The following is an 18,309-nucleotide window of genomic DNA, read 5'->3' as shown; positions in this document are numbered from 1 at the left end:
ATACAAGAAATTGGGAGACAATAGTGGATAATAAGTTCAAAATAACTTCAAAATTTGATTGAATATTTTTTAACCTACTCACAGATTATCATTACTCTATAGTACATATTCATGGCTTATATGCATAAGAAATGAATCATATACGTCAGAAAAGAAGACAATAACTAATAATTTGACTACAATTTTGATTGAATATTTTCTTAAGTTACAAACAGATTGTCAAGATTACATATTCATTGTTTATATTCTTTAGAAATAACTCATAAGTGTACAAAAAAAAAAGGAGACAAAAATGGATAATGATTTAATCTCTAATTCGATTAAATGTATTTGAATATTTTTTATTGCTTGTTCTAAGTTATCTCTTTTCTTAGAACATATCTTTAATAGCATTATTTACTGATGTTTAATCGTGTAAATTTTGCTAAATTGTAATTTAAGTTAAGTACAAGAAAGAATTATTTCTGGTGAAAATAGTTACTAATTTACTGTTAATTGAATTTAAAACACTTTTTTCATTGCACAATCAGGGAAAAAGCTGCATAAGACAGCAAATTATGTCAGAAGTTCGATGTAGTTTTTAAAAATAATATATGAGCTAGAATTCTTTAAAATTTGTATTGCACTTTTCTTTCCTTTTTATTAATTATGAAGAATTTTTGTGTTGTATATACTAATTAATGTTATTGATTTCTCTGATTGTTATTCATTTCTAAAGTGATTTGTTTAAAATTAAAATATGTTATAATTTTCTTTCTTTTTTACTCACCATAGATTGGCGTATGAAAAAAGAAACAAACTGAAAGAGGAGAAAGAAATTGCAATTTTAGATGCAATGAAAAGATTGTAGCAATGTCAAAAATATATTAGGCTTCAAAATTTCTTCCAATAAGTAATAGAAATTTTTAAGTGCCATTTCATTACAAAAAATTTTAACTCATGCTGTACAAGCTTTATGTGATAAGCATATTCACATACACAATAGTTTGTTAAGAGACTACATATGCTTATGTTGATAAGAGTTCTAATCTGCATGTACTAAATATTTGTTTTTACTGATATTTTCTTTCGGTTGACTTAAAATAATACTTGTGTAAATATTGCAATTTTAAATTTAACTTCTTTTAAGAATTCAAGGAAATAATTAGAAAAATGTGCATACTAGAGTTTAAAACTAAAGATTCAAATTATAACTTTTTAGGGATGTGATTTGAATAAACAAGTTTTAAACATTCATTCAAATTTTATAATTCAAACATATTACTGACTGACGTTATTATGAATAAGTTAAAGTTAAAAATTTTAATTATGTTAAAGTTGAAAATTGATTTGAATCAACAGATTATTACAAATTAATTTGAATCAATGACTAATTTCTTCAATTCCGATCATTGATTAAATGCCCTACTCTAGTGTGTACCCCATTTTTTTTTTTTTTTTTGTTATTCTCAAAGGGAGTTTAACTTAAATTACAGTGAAACTTTACAATACCAAATACAAGTTAATAAGTATGATTATGAAGGTTCGCCTTCCCTGTCTTTTTTTTTTTTTTTTTTATCTTGAATGTAATTTTTTTCAAAAATTTTACATTTACTTTATAATGTGTTCATTATTTTTTAAGCACTATACTAGTCTTTTAAAGTGAAATAAATAAATAAGGTCATAATGGAGTATGATTTTCATTTTTTCCTCCTTCAATTTTATTTTTAATCCATCTTTCTTAGTATCATTTTTCCTTCTCAATTTAATCTTTTTTTATAATTATATTTTATTCTTCCTCTCCTATCAAGTGCATATAATAAAACATCATTTATGAACGAATTTTTCTATTAATTTTTTTTTTAATTTATTGATGTTTATTTTATATCTTAATTTTTCCTTCAATGAACTCTATTTTTATTTACTATGAATTTGTACATATATATATGCATCTAACTGGTCAAATCGCAGAAGTATGTGAAAGAAATAATATATTTTTAGCTTTATATGAAAAATGGCAATATTCAATTTATTTTTATTATTTAGTATTTATTTTCTTTCTCTTTTCAATTTGTTAATTGTTACTTTCCTGTCTAATGAAATTAATAAGAATTTGTTACACTTTTCTTTGACATTACAACAATAAATTTTGTGAACCTTTAAATTATTATTTGTATTTAGATTGAATAATTTACACTATTTACTTCAATATATGCTATTAATGATAATATTTTATATACTCTAAATAATATTCAAAAATTTTAATTTGACAAACAATAAAACACATTTACCCATTTTAAAATAATAAGTTTTAAAATAAAATTTAAACTATAGCTTTTGTTTGTAAGATTATTGTTTTCTGTTCCACTTTTTTTATATGAAATGAATTATGTTTTAAAAAATAAATATTTTATGCTGCCATAATTTTTGTTCCTAAATGTAAATATAATCATGTTAAATTAGATTATGAATGTTTTTATATATTCTTTAACTTGTTAATAAATGTATATTTATTTGAACAACATAGTATCTCTTTAAGCGATACATCGTTATGAACATTATATGTCCCGTTACCTAAACTAGTGCAGAAGCTTCTTGACTGGAAAATTCGCTAACTGTAAACTAGACTGAAAGCATTGGTATTTAAAAACTTCTGGCTTTTTTTTTCTTCCTTTTATTAAAAAAAGGTCAATACTGAGTCAGTTAATATGAATATCTTCTTTATAAAAATTAAAAGCTCTGTTGTAGTTTTACTTACTTTATTTTAATTAGAAAAATTTATTTAAACTGTAAAGAAATAACTATTTTTTTTCTTTCTTAGAATTATGTTTATTTACACTTGTTACAGACAAAAAAAGTTTAACATACTTTTTATGTGAACCCATTACCTATTTTTGATGCAATATGGTATTTTGTGCTCACTGTTACTAATGTAATATTATGTTGTATTTTAGTCCCTCCATTTCCTCTTGTTTTTTTTATGTATCATTTTGTCCTTTATACCTGGCCTGCATGCTAGAAGATAGCAAAGATTGTCTGCATGCAAATAAAGTGAGATAGAGAAGCAAATAACTTAAAAACAAAGGGGATGATTAAATAATAATTTTGACCAAATAATGCTTTATCTTAAATTTGCTCCACACTTCTCTTAAATTTTTCATGTTTAATGTTCTAATCATTATGAGATTACTTGTAGTATATATTTTGTTTGTGTCCTGTTATTTTTTGATCAAATATTGAACTTCCATGGTGTTATATGTAAAAACATAATACCCTAGTCAAAGTGCATAAATACAATGTATAATCATCTGATTCAAAAGAAAAAACATTTTTGTTTAAAAAAAAATCTCAATTTACTTAACTATTTTGTACTTATGGTATATTTTAATTTTCTGTTTAGACAATTAGTGTTAGTAGCATTTTGTATACATTTTTATAAGATCAAAATGAATTTGGTAAAATTTGTAGCCACTAGTATTTATGTGATTTTAACTAGCTTTGAAGAAATTATATTGCTTATAAGCCTTAAGCGTTCAAAATGCTTTATATCATTTTTCACAAAATAAAATTTAGCATTTTGCCTCGTTTTCAAAACAGATGATAAATGTATATTACTGATCATCTATTTGAAAATTTTTAGAAATTTGTTTGTGCTTAATTATAAAATAAATAAAAAATTAATTGGCTGAAGGGTTTTTTTTTTTTTTTTTAAGTTCCTATAGGAAATAAAGTATAAATTACTCAAAACTGGTTATTTTGAGTATAAATATATTTACTGTGTTAAAATATGGCTTATTTTATTTTATTGTAAAAGAAATATATGTATATTGTATAATGTTACATTTTTTGTATAGAAATACCTTGTTCATTAGAATTTCCAACCCTTTGTTGTTTTTTTCTTCTTTATTTAAAACAGAATTGCAATAATAACACTGCTTTTTTACGACTAATTTTTTTATATTTGGAAATTATCTTCATTTAGCTTTAAAAATATTTTTTTACCAGTACTTTTAGGTGTTCATATTCCCATAATTTCTGCAAATGATTTTATGTACAAGTTTCTAGTCATTAACTTTACAAAGAGCTCATAAGGTTCCTAAAAAGTTAAGAAATGGTTTAAAAAGTAAAAGAAAATCAAATGCTTTAGCATGTTTTTCATCATAATATTTTAATAATTTGAAATAAATTAGGAGTGTGCAGTTTGTATCCTAGTTCCTTGAACAGGTCAATGTACAGCCAGCTGCCTTCCAACAGAAAATGTTAGTAAAACCACTTAAATAACTTAACAAAAGTTAATGACTGTTTTTTCAATTCAATATCAATTAACTTTGAAAAATTACTAAAATTATGACATAGAAAATGCACAATATAAAAGTGCTGATTAAAGAGGCTGAAATTTTTCTCTAAATAAAAAATTCTTTGTCAAAATCATGTTTTAAATAAAAAATAGTTCAAGATCTTAAGAATAATTATAAAAATGATTTAAAACCACTTAAAAAAATGTATGCATGTAAAAAGAAATCTTTTGCTTTGAAACTCTTTGTTACTTTTTTTGTTTTTTAAAATTATGCATTTTAGTTTTATGTCATTTTTTCTAGTCATTAGCTCCAGCTATTACTTTAACAGTAAAATTGTTTTTTTTATCAAATACATGTGAGAAGTTGCCATACATCTTTTACTGTAGTAAATGCTGTTTTATACCTAACCATGATCAGAGAAACTATTTTATTATTTACATTCCAACATATGATCTTGGAGTATGTTTTGTTTTATGACCCTTTATTTTAATTGTTAATTAATTTCATCAATAATTAAGTTTTTCTAAAAATTGTTCCTCTAAATATTATACTATTCTAAGTTTTGTGCTATAGTAAAATCACTGTGGAATTAATTGACTGTTCTAACTCTGAGGCAATGTAAACTACTTTTTTTATAATTTCTATTAATTTTAGTTCTGTGATGAAACTATAGGAAGCATTTTGTAATTATAGAAATGAGCAATTTAATTCAAATAAAGCTTTTTTTTTTCTTAATAAAATTAATAAAGACAATAATTTTGCCAACTCGTTTGCAGAAATATCTTTGTTTTACAGTAAAAATTTAGCTTTAAAAAAATCTAATGAAATTAATCAGTTTATATTCAATTGTAATCTTTTATATATATATATATATATATATATATATATATATATATATATATATATATATATATATATATATATATATATATATATATATATATATATATTCTACAAAGTTCACAGACTAATCAACTTCCGCTTTTCAAAATGATACACATATTAAACTTTTATTAAAAATTTGAAGAACGTATGAAAATTGAAAAATTCTGTTTCATTTTCAAAAGTAAATTAAGTTTTTAGTTAAAATTAATAAGATAATATTAAATTTAAGTAACTTTCTAATTAACTGAAAATTAAACTTTCTTTTATATTTATTTTTTTAAACTTGGTCCCATGTCTAAAAAAGTTGAGGCATTTTGACTTTGAGTATTCTCTTTATATACCAGTATATGAGAGTGCCTTCTAAAATCAACTTACATGACTTTATTGCAATTGTTTTACTAATCATATAAATAGATAGTGCTCAGTGAGAATGTGTGCTTTATCTATGCAACAATAGTTTTTTCATTTAAAAATTATGGGAGAACACCATTCTGATATTATCTGAAAATCTAAATTTTTTTATTTTATGACATTATATATTCTGCACTATTTTAATATTTTGTAAGTATTTTTTTATGAGGTCAGTCCCCAGCTTCATTGCACACATAAGAAAGAACATGACACTTTTGCTTACAGTTTCTGAAATTTAATACAAAAGTCAAATTTAAAAAAAAAATTATAATATACTGAAAGAAAGTAGCTGTTATGTTATGCATGATATAGCCACATCTGGCTCTCGTACCAATAACTCCAAAATAAACTAATATGTATGGGTGGTTTTTGAAAAATTAACATAAAGGATGGATGTTTTAGAAAAAAGGTGTTTATATAAATAATTTGTGTAGGTTGTAAAAAAATCCTTTAAAATTGGGACATCGTAAAAAAAAAATTTTAAAATCCTATGTTTTGTTCTACAAAATTCAATTGTTCATTATCTCATTTAAACAACAAAACCTAATGGAAATTATATGAATAGTAGTTTTTGTGACCTCAAATTGAAAGCAAAAGGAGGAAACCTGAGTAAACCTTGCAAGGACAAATCATGCAGACCAGGACTTGAAAAAAGCTGTCGGCCAGCATTAAATTTGCAGTTCAGCATCTGTCTACCGCCACCTTGAAATATTCTATAGAGAATAGTTGGCCACAAAAGAATTAGCACTTTTGAATTCTAAAATTGCTGCATGGTCAATAACGGGATGATAGAAATTGCTCGTCCTTTTTCAGAGATTTGTTTCACACACCATCAGCGAGCTAATGATTCTGTTTGCAACCTATGTTCTTTCAGTAGAATTTTGCGGCCTAATTCAGATCCAAGGTTATGAGAAATCGTTTAATATATATATATATATTTTTTTTAACAGATTATCAGCTTTTAAGGAATTATGAAAATAAAAATTGGATTCTTGGAAAATATCATATTGATGTCCCGTCTCTTCAATGTAAAATTAATATTCACTTTTGAACAGCATTTCAAGTTATTTGTGTATAAAGCTAGATCATGTGACTTTTGTGACAGCATTTATTTTGTTCTGTTATACTTTTAAATTTTAACTAAATACTATATGATTTTAAAGTTTACATAGAATTAATCTTTGAAAGTAATATTTAAAGTAATAATTCTGTTAAAAGTTTAAAAAAGAAATGAAATTTTGTTGCATATTTTGGTTTTTCAATAAAATGTTCTTATTGCTCCATTGTCTGCTTTATTATAATTTTAGCCAATTGTTACTGACTAATCATGAAGAGTTTCCAACGTTAACCACATATTTTATGATCTTAAAGCCGAACTAAAATAATTTTGACAATTCTGGTGTTTTATTTTTTTTTTAAAAATCACAGACCCACAAGCTATGTCTATGAAATGTAACATAATTTTTTATTCAAACTTTACGGTTGTTCCGTAATGTCTTTTAATATGCATTTTAAACGTTTGCTAAAAATTAAGTAAAAAAAAATATTTTTTTATAGTGGATCTCAAGTTAATAATGGAATAAAAAACATACAAAAACTCAATAATGTGTAAAAACGAAATTAATAATTAATTAAAATAACAAAGAACTTTTTTTTTTTCATCTCTGAGAGTGTTGGGAAACCTGTGACACTTCTTTGTGAATTTATACGTTTTCTTATTATCTACAGCATTCATTATTATTATAACTGAATTAACCCTCTTTCGTGTTTTTAACGATGGTAACATGCAATTGAAATTTCTACTACTTTCTTATTAGCCTGAGTACTCAAACCTTTACTTGAGCTCCTTGCTTATTGGCGAAAGCTACGCTCGAATACGCCATCTGGGGAGAGATCGGTTTCATGCCTTTGGCCCTTCTCCCTTCCCTCTCCTCTTTTCAGTTGTATAGGAATACACTACGATATTTTCCCTTTTCTTAATATTTGTCCATTTTATTTAATAAAAATATTTTTTAGAGCTATGTTTAATGTAGTTTTCATTTCCATATATCCCCTCCGCAGAGGATCAAAATTGTGATGGCATGTCTTCGGATCATCCTCCGGGATGTTTCCTAGACCGTCGCCAATAGCCCATTGTGTAGCTCTAGTGCAACGTAAATTAACAACAATCATTTCCATATAGTTTTCCAACTTAAAATATTTTAATCTGCATGTAAATCAAGTGAGAAACTAACATACTTCCTTCCTCTATGACTCTCTACATGCTAATGGGGAAAGTATGCGAGTGTTGCCATAGTTCTGCTCTATGCCACCTGCAGCCCATTTCGATCGCCAATTGAGAATGCAAGTCGTTTCCTCACCACAAACAAAGTTTATTTATCATTTCATCGGCAAATAGAACGTAACACAAACCGAAATTTCGATCGATTTCTAAGTAGCCGAAGTGCTCCAAATTCAACCAGTATTCTATTGACAAAGCAAGTTACGATTGTTCCGGAAAACTGAAAGCGTCATTTTATTACTAAAGAGAGTTTTTCGTTAATCAAAACTTCGAATTTTTTTCGCCTTATAAGTACAATCCTCAAATTTCAACTGTGTCTGGAACTGAAATTCTGTGTCCGATGATAATTCAAGTTACATTTGTTTCCTAAAAATTTCGAAACAAAATTTATCGCCATTTTATTCGTAATCAAAATTTCGACCCTGTTCAAACATGGAAAATAGGAATTTTAAAACCTACATTTTTTAGGTGGACTAAAAAGAATTTTATTTTTGTCGCCCCTAAAACGAAAAATATAGGCGTATCACTTTCTAGAGATGGAGAGAGAAATTAATGTTGGTAATAATCCTATCACAACTCCCCCCCCCTCTCCAGAAAGTGGAAAATCGAATTCTTTCTTCTTTTTTTTTCGCTCACTTGAAAAACAACGTTTAAAATTTTATTTTGTATTATAATGCAAAACAAAATTTTTATTACAATCAATTATTAATTACACTCGATTTATTTCTTACAGTCAATCAAAAATATTCGACACATTTAATATGTTGAATATACAACTAAAGTTCTGAATTAATAAGTTAACTTTATAATTGAATCATTATGCGTTACTTCATTTTGAAATCTTTTGTGTGAAAATTAACAACAAAAAGCGAGTTTCGTATTTAAGTCATAGATTGATAGAGCGATTGCTTTATAACGCACAATATGCATTGTATCTATCAGTTTCTATCTTCGTTAAAAAAATCTATCAGTTTCATTTATTTATTTTTGTTTACATAATCTGTTGGCTATAACAGATCGATTGTTGTTTTCCTGTCGGCAGAGCCGTTTTTAAGGATGGGCTCCAGTGGACATTGGCCCAGGACCCCGAGTTCAGGTGGGGCCCCCGAAAAGTCTGAAATCTCATTGCATTAATTGTTTATTTTTTTTTTTTTAAATTCTAACTCATTTATTATTTATAACTAAAGAGGGCCCCCTAATCCCACTGTCTGATGATTTTCAGAATCTAATCGAAGTGTTTACAAACATAAAATAATTGTTACTCTTCACTTTTCTAACCAAAAGAGCAATAAAACGCTCTTTAGATGAAAATATCCCCACTTTCGTAGCTACCACCCACTTTACACTGTGAGAAAATGTTTTTAGCTTCTTTATATTGCCTTGGGGCTCTTTTTTCCTAACTTCGGAAATATCAGATATCCACAGAAACACCCTTATGTCTGATTTCTGGTCATAAATTTCTGGGAAGAAAGCATTTCTATGGCTGTAAATAGGGGGAGGGTCTTGCCAGAATTTCTTTGGGTCACTCTGTCTTGAGATTTCCATAGTGCCTTTAAATTGGGCCTCGTTATCAATTCTAAATTTTCTTTCTTACAAAATCTATATATTTTTTTCTAATTTATTAGAAAAACTTTTTTTCCCTTTACTCTTCCTAAATGTTTCAACTAGCCTAATTGTTTAATTTACTTAATTATTGTAGTTAATTTTATTTTGTTATTTTATTTTTCAAATTAATCGTAAGAGAATCCGTAAACTAGGAATTTCTATACCAAATTTTCATAGGATAATAGGAAGAAATAAATCTTTCACGTTGGAGGTAAGCAAATGTTTTTATTAAATCAATTTTGGTTGTGGTTAGGGAAAACGTGAAAGGTTTGCGCAGTTTGTTATATATACATTGTGATTTTTTTGTTTATTTATTTAAATGGCCGGCCACTAATCAATTCCCTCCTTGACTTGCCTGTCTGCCAAAACTCTTGATTTGGTCTGTTCTGGGTGAAATTGAGATAACAAATGAAATTTTATTTTAATTTTACTTACTGCTAATAGTCAGAAACAACGTACGATTTTGTTTAATAGAGCATTGAAATCAAATGATCATCAGCTAAACAAGAGAAAAAAATTGTTTAAAACTCCTGTATGACCAAATTTTCCATTTTCCCCCTAAATATGAACTATGTTTAATTTGCAATATTATATTTCGCACACAAAATTAATTTATTTAGTTAGCTTGGCATTTTATTGTTTATTGATCACATTTGTTTCTATTTTTAACTCCTTGATTTTTGTTGTTATTGCGGTGTTTAAAATTAATAAGGCTTCTCAATTTTTTAATTAGTAAGGCTTTTAAATTTCCAAATCAAAGTCGAAACAATTTCTTAAAATTGTAAATCGAAACTATATGTGAAATTTTGACAGCTTTGTTTTTATTTTAAACGTATACATTTAATTTAATAAAATAAAAATAAGTAAAAAAATGAAAAAAATATAAGTAAATGACTGAATAAAATAAAAAACTTCGTTTTCATATCATTTTTTAAACAATTCGAGTACTAATAATGATTTAAAAATAAGCAAATTTTTAGTTTAAAAGGTAAAAGAGTTTTTGATTTGTTTAAAAGGTAATTATGCTCCATCATTCGATCATGAGACTATTTAATATCTGTTCCTTCGGAATCTTGATCAGAATTCTTTTTTATTTTACTTTATTGTAAAAATGATATATTTAATACTTTCATGTGATATGCTGCAGTTTAAAATACCTAAAAGATGACCGAAATTGTCAATAAATAAAAAAACAGTTAATACTTTTGAACATGAATTTAAATAACTCCATACGTTTTGTTTGACTATCTCATTTTATATTATCGCAGTATTTAGAGCAGACAGTTGCTTGTAGGTGGGGATGATATAAGTAAAAAAAAAATCTATTGATGCCCTTAATATTATATTTTTAAACTTCTCGCAAAAATGTAGTAAAAAAATAGTTGTCGCAAACAAATTAAGTAAGTACGAAACAAAAATGATATCAAAATATGCTGAATCACTAGTGAGACAGGTGGGATGAAAGACATCGAAGCCAATTTGATTGAATGGATGGAAAAAACTACACATTTTGTAGATTCAGTGCGGAATTGAAGTGAGTATTTTGCATAATTTTAGATCGAATTTATATGTGCGTTGGTTAACAACCACTCTAACCTATAAATTTATTTGTGAAGCTATTTGATTTCATATAAAACTTTTTCAATTGTTTTTATTTAAAATTTCTTATTTGAAATATTAAATAAAAAAAAAGCAAAAAAATAAAATTACGCATTTTTTATCTAAAATTTGGTACAATAAATTTTTTCAGTCCTGTTTCCTAATTAAAATATCATTTTCAATAAATTACTCATATTTTTCATGTACTATTTTACAGTATTTTGTTTTACAAAGAAATGCCACGTCTTCGTGGAAGAGCAAGAAATATTGGTCGACGTACTCGAAACGCACAATTGGTTCATGATCGTCGATTGAATAGAACAGTTGAAGAACACTTGAAGGATAATGTGAATTCAAGAAATCAAGTTGCATCTTCACGTGAAGATGAAAACTCAGAGCAACTCAATCAACGTCTTCGTGCAAATGCATTAAGACAAGAGAGACGCCAACGAGCGACCAACGAAAACAGAGAACGTAACCAACGGCGAATGCAAGATAATCGAGCATTGATACGAGCATCACTTAATCGTCTTGCGTTTGAATATGACCCTGAAATAGACTATTCGTCACATGCATTAATCTTAATCGGTAGTATGGACAACGAGTGTCAATTTTGTCTTGCTTTAAAGTACAAAGGTGAATCAGCTGGTTTATGTTGCGCATCTGGAACCTTTGAAAACGTTATTAGCTGGAACCGCATCTCAATCAAAATTGTTTTTGCGGAAAATTCGTAAATTCCTTTCAAATGACATCATTTGGAGCAACAAAAATTGTTCATAATGAGGATGGTCGTAATTTTGAATCTACATTTAAGATTCAAGGTCAAGTGTACCACCAAATTGGTTCATTAACAACATCGGTACCGCATATATTCTTCCATCATGATACATTGGTAGTCCGCGTCATATGCAAGAATATATTCAAGACGCCATGACTTACGTACGCGCATACGGCCGACCAGATCTTTTTATCACATTTACGTGTAATCCAAGGTGGGAAGAAATTAAAAATTTGCTGTTATCAGGTCAAACATCGATGCATCGCCATGATATCATTGCACGTGTGTTCAAACAAAAATTGAAATCTCTGATGAAATTGATTACACATCACTCGGTATTTGGTGAAACACGATGTTGGCTTTATTCTGTTGAATGGCAAAAACGAGGTTTACCTCATGCGCATATTTTGATTTGGTTGGTGGACAAAGTACGTCCAGAAGAAATTGACAAAATTATTTCAGCGGAAATTCCAAATCCGAATGTTGATCAAGAATTGTTTGACATTGTGACTACTAATATGATCCATGATCCATGTGGTTTTCTCAACATGATGTCACCATGTATGGATAATAAAAAATTTACGAAACGTTTTCCTAAACCATGTCAAACTGACCCTATCACCAATATCGATGGTTATCCATCTTACCGTCGTAGAGATGTAGACAATGGCGGCCAAACATATGAATTGCGTCTATCAAACGGTGTAAGAGTTGACATCGATAATCGCTGGGTGGTTCCATACTCACCATTGCTGTGCAAAACCTATAAAGCACACATAAACGTTGAGTTATGCAGTTCGGTGAAGTTTATCAAGTACATTTGTAAGTACGTTTATAAGGGCAGTGATAAAGCTATATTTTCTGTTCAAAATGTAAATAAGAATGACGAAATAACACATTATCAAATGGGACGATACATAAATAGTAATGAAGCTATTTGGTGAATTTTTACATTTCCGTTCCGATACATGAAAGGGATCCCGCTGTTGTACATTTGGCTGTGCATCTTGAAAATGGACAGCGTGTTTATTTCACAGGACAGAATGCACTACAACAAGCTTTAACAGCTCCAAAAACAACTCTTACTGAATTTTTCAACCTTTGTAATCGACAAGATATTGTTGGTGAACTTGCAAAGACATTAATGTATACTGATTGTCAATTTTTAAGCAAAAACTGAAGAAAACTATTTCTATAAATCAAGGTAAGTTCTACTTACCCCGTTCTCCAGGACTGCCACTGTTGGATGGTAATAAATATCATCCTTGGTATCAGTGCAACCGCCCAGGTGGCAGCCTGACCCTTCAGTGCAGCAGGCGGGATCAGACGGTTATATCAAGATTTCGAAGCGGTCACCTAAGAACTATGTTGTTCAGTAATGGTTCAAGAGTTTTCCCTGTTTGCACCAAGTGTAACGACCAACAAGCTACTCCTGAACATATATTTCAATGCCTAAATATCTCTAAAGTGGACCTCTTTTCAGATCCACTTTTTGTTACAGACTTGCTCAGAGTCTCTGGAGTCATGGACTTGGTTTAGCTCCGCTAACCGTGTGGGCCAGCAACAAATATCAATTTGTAAAGTCTCATAAATAGTCTCAAAGTCTCATAAATAGTCTATATAAAGTCTCATAAATAGTCTATATAAATTCTCACTTTAATAATAACGGAATTAGAAAACACAAACAAAAAGAATTAACAATTAAGTTTCTATCATTTACGGAGCTAAAAGAGCTCGTTCACAGATCGAGATCTTAACATCAACTGGTGGCGCTGTGTGCGCACCAAAACAACATGCGATGCGCAGAAGACAGCTATAGTGGGAATTCTCGACAATCTTTGGATTCGAAGACAAACCTTTTCGAATCCAAACAGAAATCTTAATCTATATGGTCCATCTGGAAAAAAACTAAACAAATAAAATTATTAGCAAAATGGTTACATTCTTAAAGAATTAAGCACAGTTAAAGCAGTGCCGTAACTTCACTCCTCGGGGCCCTGGGGCAAACATTTTCGGGGGGGGGGCCTTCAAAAACTTTCAGTACTCCATCTCTAGCTGTCATTTTAGCTATTTATGTATTATGTTAGTGAATATATTTATGAGAACAAGTTATTTGCTCGCATATAAATTGGATTAAAAAACATTGTAAGTTTTAAACATGACAAAATGCAAAATTTCAGCGAAATCGATTAATCCTGAGAAATTAAATTTTAAAAAAGTCGTACTTATAAAACTCGATTTCTCAGGAACTAATGCACTATTCAACCAATTTCGCTCAAATTTGTATTTTCCATGTGAAATGATACAAAAAAAAAAAAAAAAAAAAAAACTATATGCCTTCAAATATTATGTTTTCAGAATATTATTGTCCCAAAGGGGACTGATCGTTAAGACACGGTTCCTAGCAGATCACCGAAGTCAAGCATCACTAGCTGTGGTCAGTGTGCGGATGGGTGACCACTTGGGTCAGTCTGCGTAGGGACCGAGGGTGTGCGGTATTGGTCTTCGTTAAACTGTTCTACGATAAAGTGCTCGACTTCGGGTGCAGGTCACCGGGCTACCGAAGCGGGGGGGCCATCCCCTCTACAAAGGATCAAACCTCAAGGGATGTTTCTCAGACCGTCGCCAATAGCCTATTGTGCAGCACTAGTGCGACGTAAATGATCAACATCAGACTATTATTAAATAAAAAATAATAAATATTTACTAAAAGTTATTTCTTGCGTGGAATTATCTTTAGATAACAGAATTTTATAATCGTGTGCAAAATTTTTTCAATTCCCTTAAAAAGCTCTCGATCTGTAGTGAAATACAAAAAAATAAAATTAACATTTGGGGGTCCAAACTTTGGATAGCTCACCCGACCCAACTATTGGGACCATATTCCCCAGATTACAGCTACCTCCTATATTACGGGGGTTAGAAAATCAAATCTGTTGAACAAAAGTTATGTTTATTCAGAGAAAGTATGTTTTTGCGTCTGATTGCGTAACTTAAAATAAAATATCGCGCACTAATTGATTTGCATATTTGATGTCACACCCTCGAATTATTAAGATGGAGTCCTAGAACGTGAAGATCCGATCATTAAATCAAAAGTTATTCAGGGTGGTACTTTTTTGGTTCACTGTACGTAAATGTTACCAATTTACGACATCTCACTGAGGAAATATGACTAGGGGGAAAATATTCATGCTGTCTGCTCCTGTCCCCCATGTCCACAGTAGCCTCCTTTTCCTCTAAATATAATGCTAATCATAAAATACCAATTTTATAAACTTCTTTAATCCGGTTACTATATCGTTAGGAAAGTCTTTTCAAGACAAAACCATTATAAAAATGAAAATTATTTTTTAGTTTCTAATCTAAAAGTTCTTGATCGCGTTATGAAAACTGAAGGAAATTACAGACTTTTTTTTTCTAACGACACACGTACCCACATTTTAAAAAGTCCTAATTGAAAAAATATTCAGAATTTTTTTCTCTTTATACATCGATTTACAAAAATAAAGTTGCCTTACTCCAATATGGACAGGTCCATAGAAAATCGTTCTTGAATATTTGGCCTATGTATTCATGAGGCCATGTAATCATATGTGACAAAATTATGACAAAGAGTAATAGTTTTTTTTATGAAAGAAAATGAGAAAAAGTCAAAGCATATTTGTTAATTAAAAATAAATTCTTTTTAATGGCTTGTCATGGAAATGAATTTTAATTGCTACGGATTTCTAAGCTGATGTTCATAGCTTTTTTATTAAATTAAATGCGTTCTTTTATTAAATTGAATATGATTTTTTTTTTATATAAAATGAAGATTGCATTTCACTTTTTAGTGAAATCAAAGTTGTTAAAAACCCTAAAAATTTGAAGTTTCAATTTAAAAAATTTAAAGGTCTTAATTTGAAAAATATAAAATAAGAACAAAATCCATGCACACAATAAACAGTAAAATTATCAATTAAAATATTTACTATACAAATTAAATTTTATATACGAACATAAAAAAAGCAATTTTTATGTTGCCATTCTTATAAAAGAATTCGAACAGTATATAAATATAAAATTTAAATGTATTAAATGAGTTAATGCAAACATTTACTTACCTCCTTATAAATAAATTTACATTTGGTTTTCTTATTTTCCAACGAAAATTTTTATTAAGAATGGGAATTATTGATATATCACGATTTATGTATGAAAAAAAGGAAGTTGCAAGCAATTTCAATAACTCTTAATTAAAGTTAAATTTTAATTTCAAAAATTCAATAAAATGAAAGCTAACAGAAAATTCATAGCTGAATTAAAAATGATTGATTTAAATGACGCAATTAAATGAGCTAAAAACTGGAATTTAACTGGAACGTTTTACGTTTGTCTCCGAAAAAATCTCTTGACAAAATGACCTAAGTAAATGTGAACAAGAGTCATCCCCTTGGATCCCTTAAAAGCTTACATCTGTTTTCCTAGAACATCTAGATAATTGCTAGTTTAAGACAACTTAAGGGACATATAGATGGTACTGTAAATATATGACATTTTATAAAAGCACAATAGAGCCCAGGGTCATAAAAATGATTAAGGCAATTTAAAGAAGCAAAAGGTCATTTTTCCATGGTGTAAAAGGAGATGGCTATTTTTTGAGGAGTCAGATAACTGTAGGTCAACTCTGCGGGTGGTATGAAAGTTTTAACACCTCACCTTCATACCACCCACAGTCAAAAGATGCTTTAAAATATATCTATTAGTCTCAGTGTATGATGCATTTTTCAGGATGCAAAACAGTGGTACTTATTTTAGTTTTCTAAACACTTGTTATGTTTTTTTATGATGTGCTCCTCTTCTCTTTTCGTGCTTGAGTTTTAAATTTTTTTAATAAATTAAAAGTTGTAATATGTAAGAAAAATTGAAACAAAACCGAAGTATTTTTCTTGTGGGAGGGGGGGGGGATTTCTACTTCAATTTGGAAAATAGCTAGTAAATTGGAAAAAAAGTAGTTTCTTTTCTAAAATTCTCAATTCTACTTTACTTTATTGTAGCGATATGTCAAATTTTCAGAAGGGGTGGCGCACATTATCTTCCATCTCAATTAAATTTCAGAGGAAAATAAAGTTTTCGATTTGGAAAATAGCTTTAAAGTCGAAAGTAAGAGTTAAATATAAATTTTACTTGACTTTATTCCTGCGAACGTCTGAATTTCAGAAGGGGCGAAGTATATTCTTCGCCCCCTCACTTTAATTTAAGGGGAAAATAAAATTTTCTTTTTAAAAAATAGATTCAAAGTTTTTGTTTCAAAAAAAAAAATTACTAGACTTTATTATTTAAAATGTCTAAATTTCAGAAGATACAAAACACATTTAAGCCCCCCTTACTGTATCTCAGAAGAAAATAAAGTTTCCTATCCCCTTACTATAATTTAAGAGGAAAATTAAGTTTTCTATTTGGAAAATATCGTCGAAGTTATGAAACAAAACAATTTTCTTCCTCTAAAATTTCCTACTTTACTTGATTTCATTCTATTAATGTTAATGTCTAAATTTCAGAAGATGAGAAGCAAATTCCCCCCCCCCTCACTTTTATTTCAGAAGAAAATAAAGTTTTCTATTTGGAAAATAGATTCAAAGATGAAATTTTTTTTAGTTATCAATTTCTATTATTTTTTAGCACTTTGAAATTTCAAAAAGGGCAAAACACTATGTTCGCCCCCTCATTACTATTTCGGAAGAAAATAGAGTGAAAATTGGAATTATAATATTTTTTCCACTTTCGCTTTACTTTTCCAAAAGTCAAAAAACACATTAATCGCCCATAGAAATTTCCTACTTGTTGTATAACTTCAAAGCTGAGAAAGAATAGCTTTTTTTTCTTCTTCTCTAAAATTACCTATTTTAATGGACTTCGTCTTGGCGAATAACTAAATATCAGAAGAGGCAAAGCACATAAATGTTAGTGGAATATAAAGTTTTCTTATTTCAAAAATAGCTTCAAAATTGAATTTTATTTTTAAAATTACCGATTTTACTTTATTCTTGTGAGTGTCTAAATTTAAGGAGGGGCGAAACGCATCGTTTGCCCCATCACTTAAATTTTAGAGGGGCCCTCTGCCTCCCTCTGGTTGCCACGCCACTGGGTCTGACGCTAGATAGCAGAGGAAACAATGTAAACCAGAAGTGCAATGTACAGAAAGTGTTAACAATCAACTACATGCAGCTGTGGCCTTTCCCCTTCTCTGTAAAGCGTGTTTGTTCTTACGAGAAAGGGAAATAATTCGCGAAAAGCTGTTATACCGTTTTTTACCCTTTCCTTTATGTTATAGTAGGTACGTAATTACAAAAAAGAAAATTTTCAGCAACTCTATCTTAACACAATTTCTTTCCTACATATATATAATTAGAGTACTGTATTTTGAAAAAACATGATGTGATCTCTTCATATGGGGCCCCCTTGACCGTCGGGGCCTCGGGGCGGTGCCC

General features: G+C 28.9%; 1 protein-coding gene across 2 annotated transcripts in view; it reads left to right on the top strand.

Annotated features, from left to right (window-relative positions):
• The window catches only part of Pect (phosphoethanolamine cytidylyltransferase), a 34,084-nt gene extending 27,228 nt beyond the window's left edge, over window positions 1-6,856 (top strand). For both annotated transcript variants that reach the window (XM_043041289.3, XM_071185022.2), the window contains one exon: window positions 775-6,856. In XM_043041289.3, coding sequence (XP_042897223.1) covers window positions 775-850 — 76 coding nt within the window. In that variant the 3' untranslated portion in view covers window positions 851-6,856. The remainder of the gene's footprint in view (window positions 1-774) is intronic.
• Window positions 6,857-18,309: the final 11,453 nt, after the last annotated feature.

This window comes from Parasteatoda tepidariorum, chromosome 3, assembly GCF_982258835.1.
Source record: "Parasteatoda tepidariorum strain Cologne lab strain chromosome 3, Ptep-v5.0, whole genome shotgun sequence".
Classification (NCBI taxonomy): domain Eukaryota; kingdom Metazoa; phylum Arthropoda; class Arachnida; order Araneae; family Theridiidae; genus Parasteatoda; species Parasteatoda tepidariorum.
This window is presented reverse-complemented; position numbering and strand designations above follow the sequence as displayed.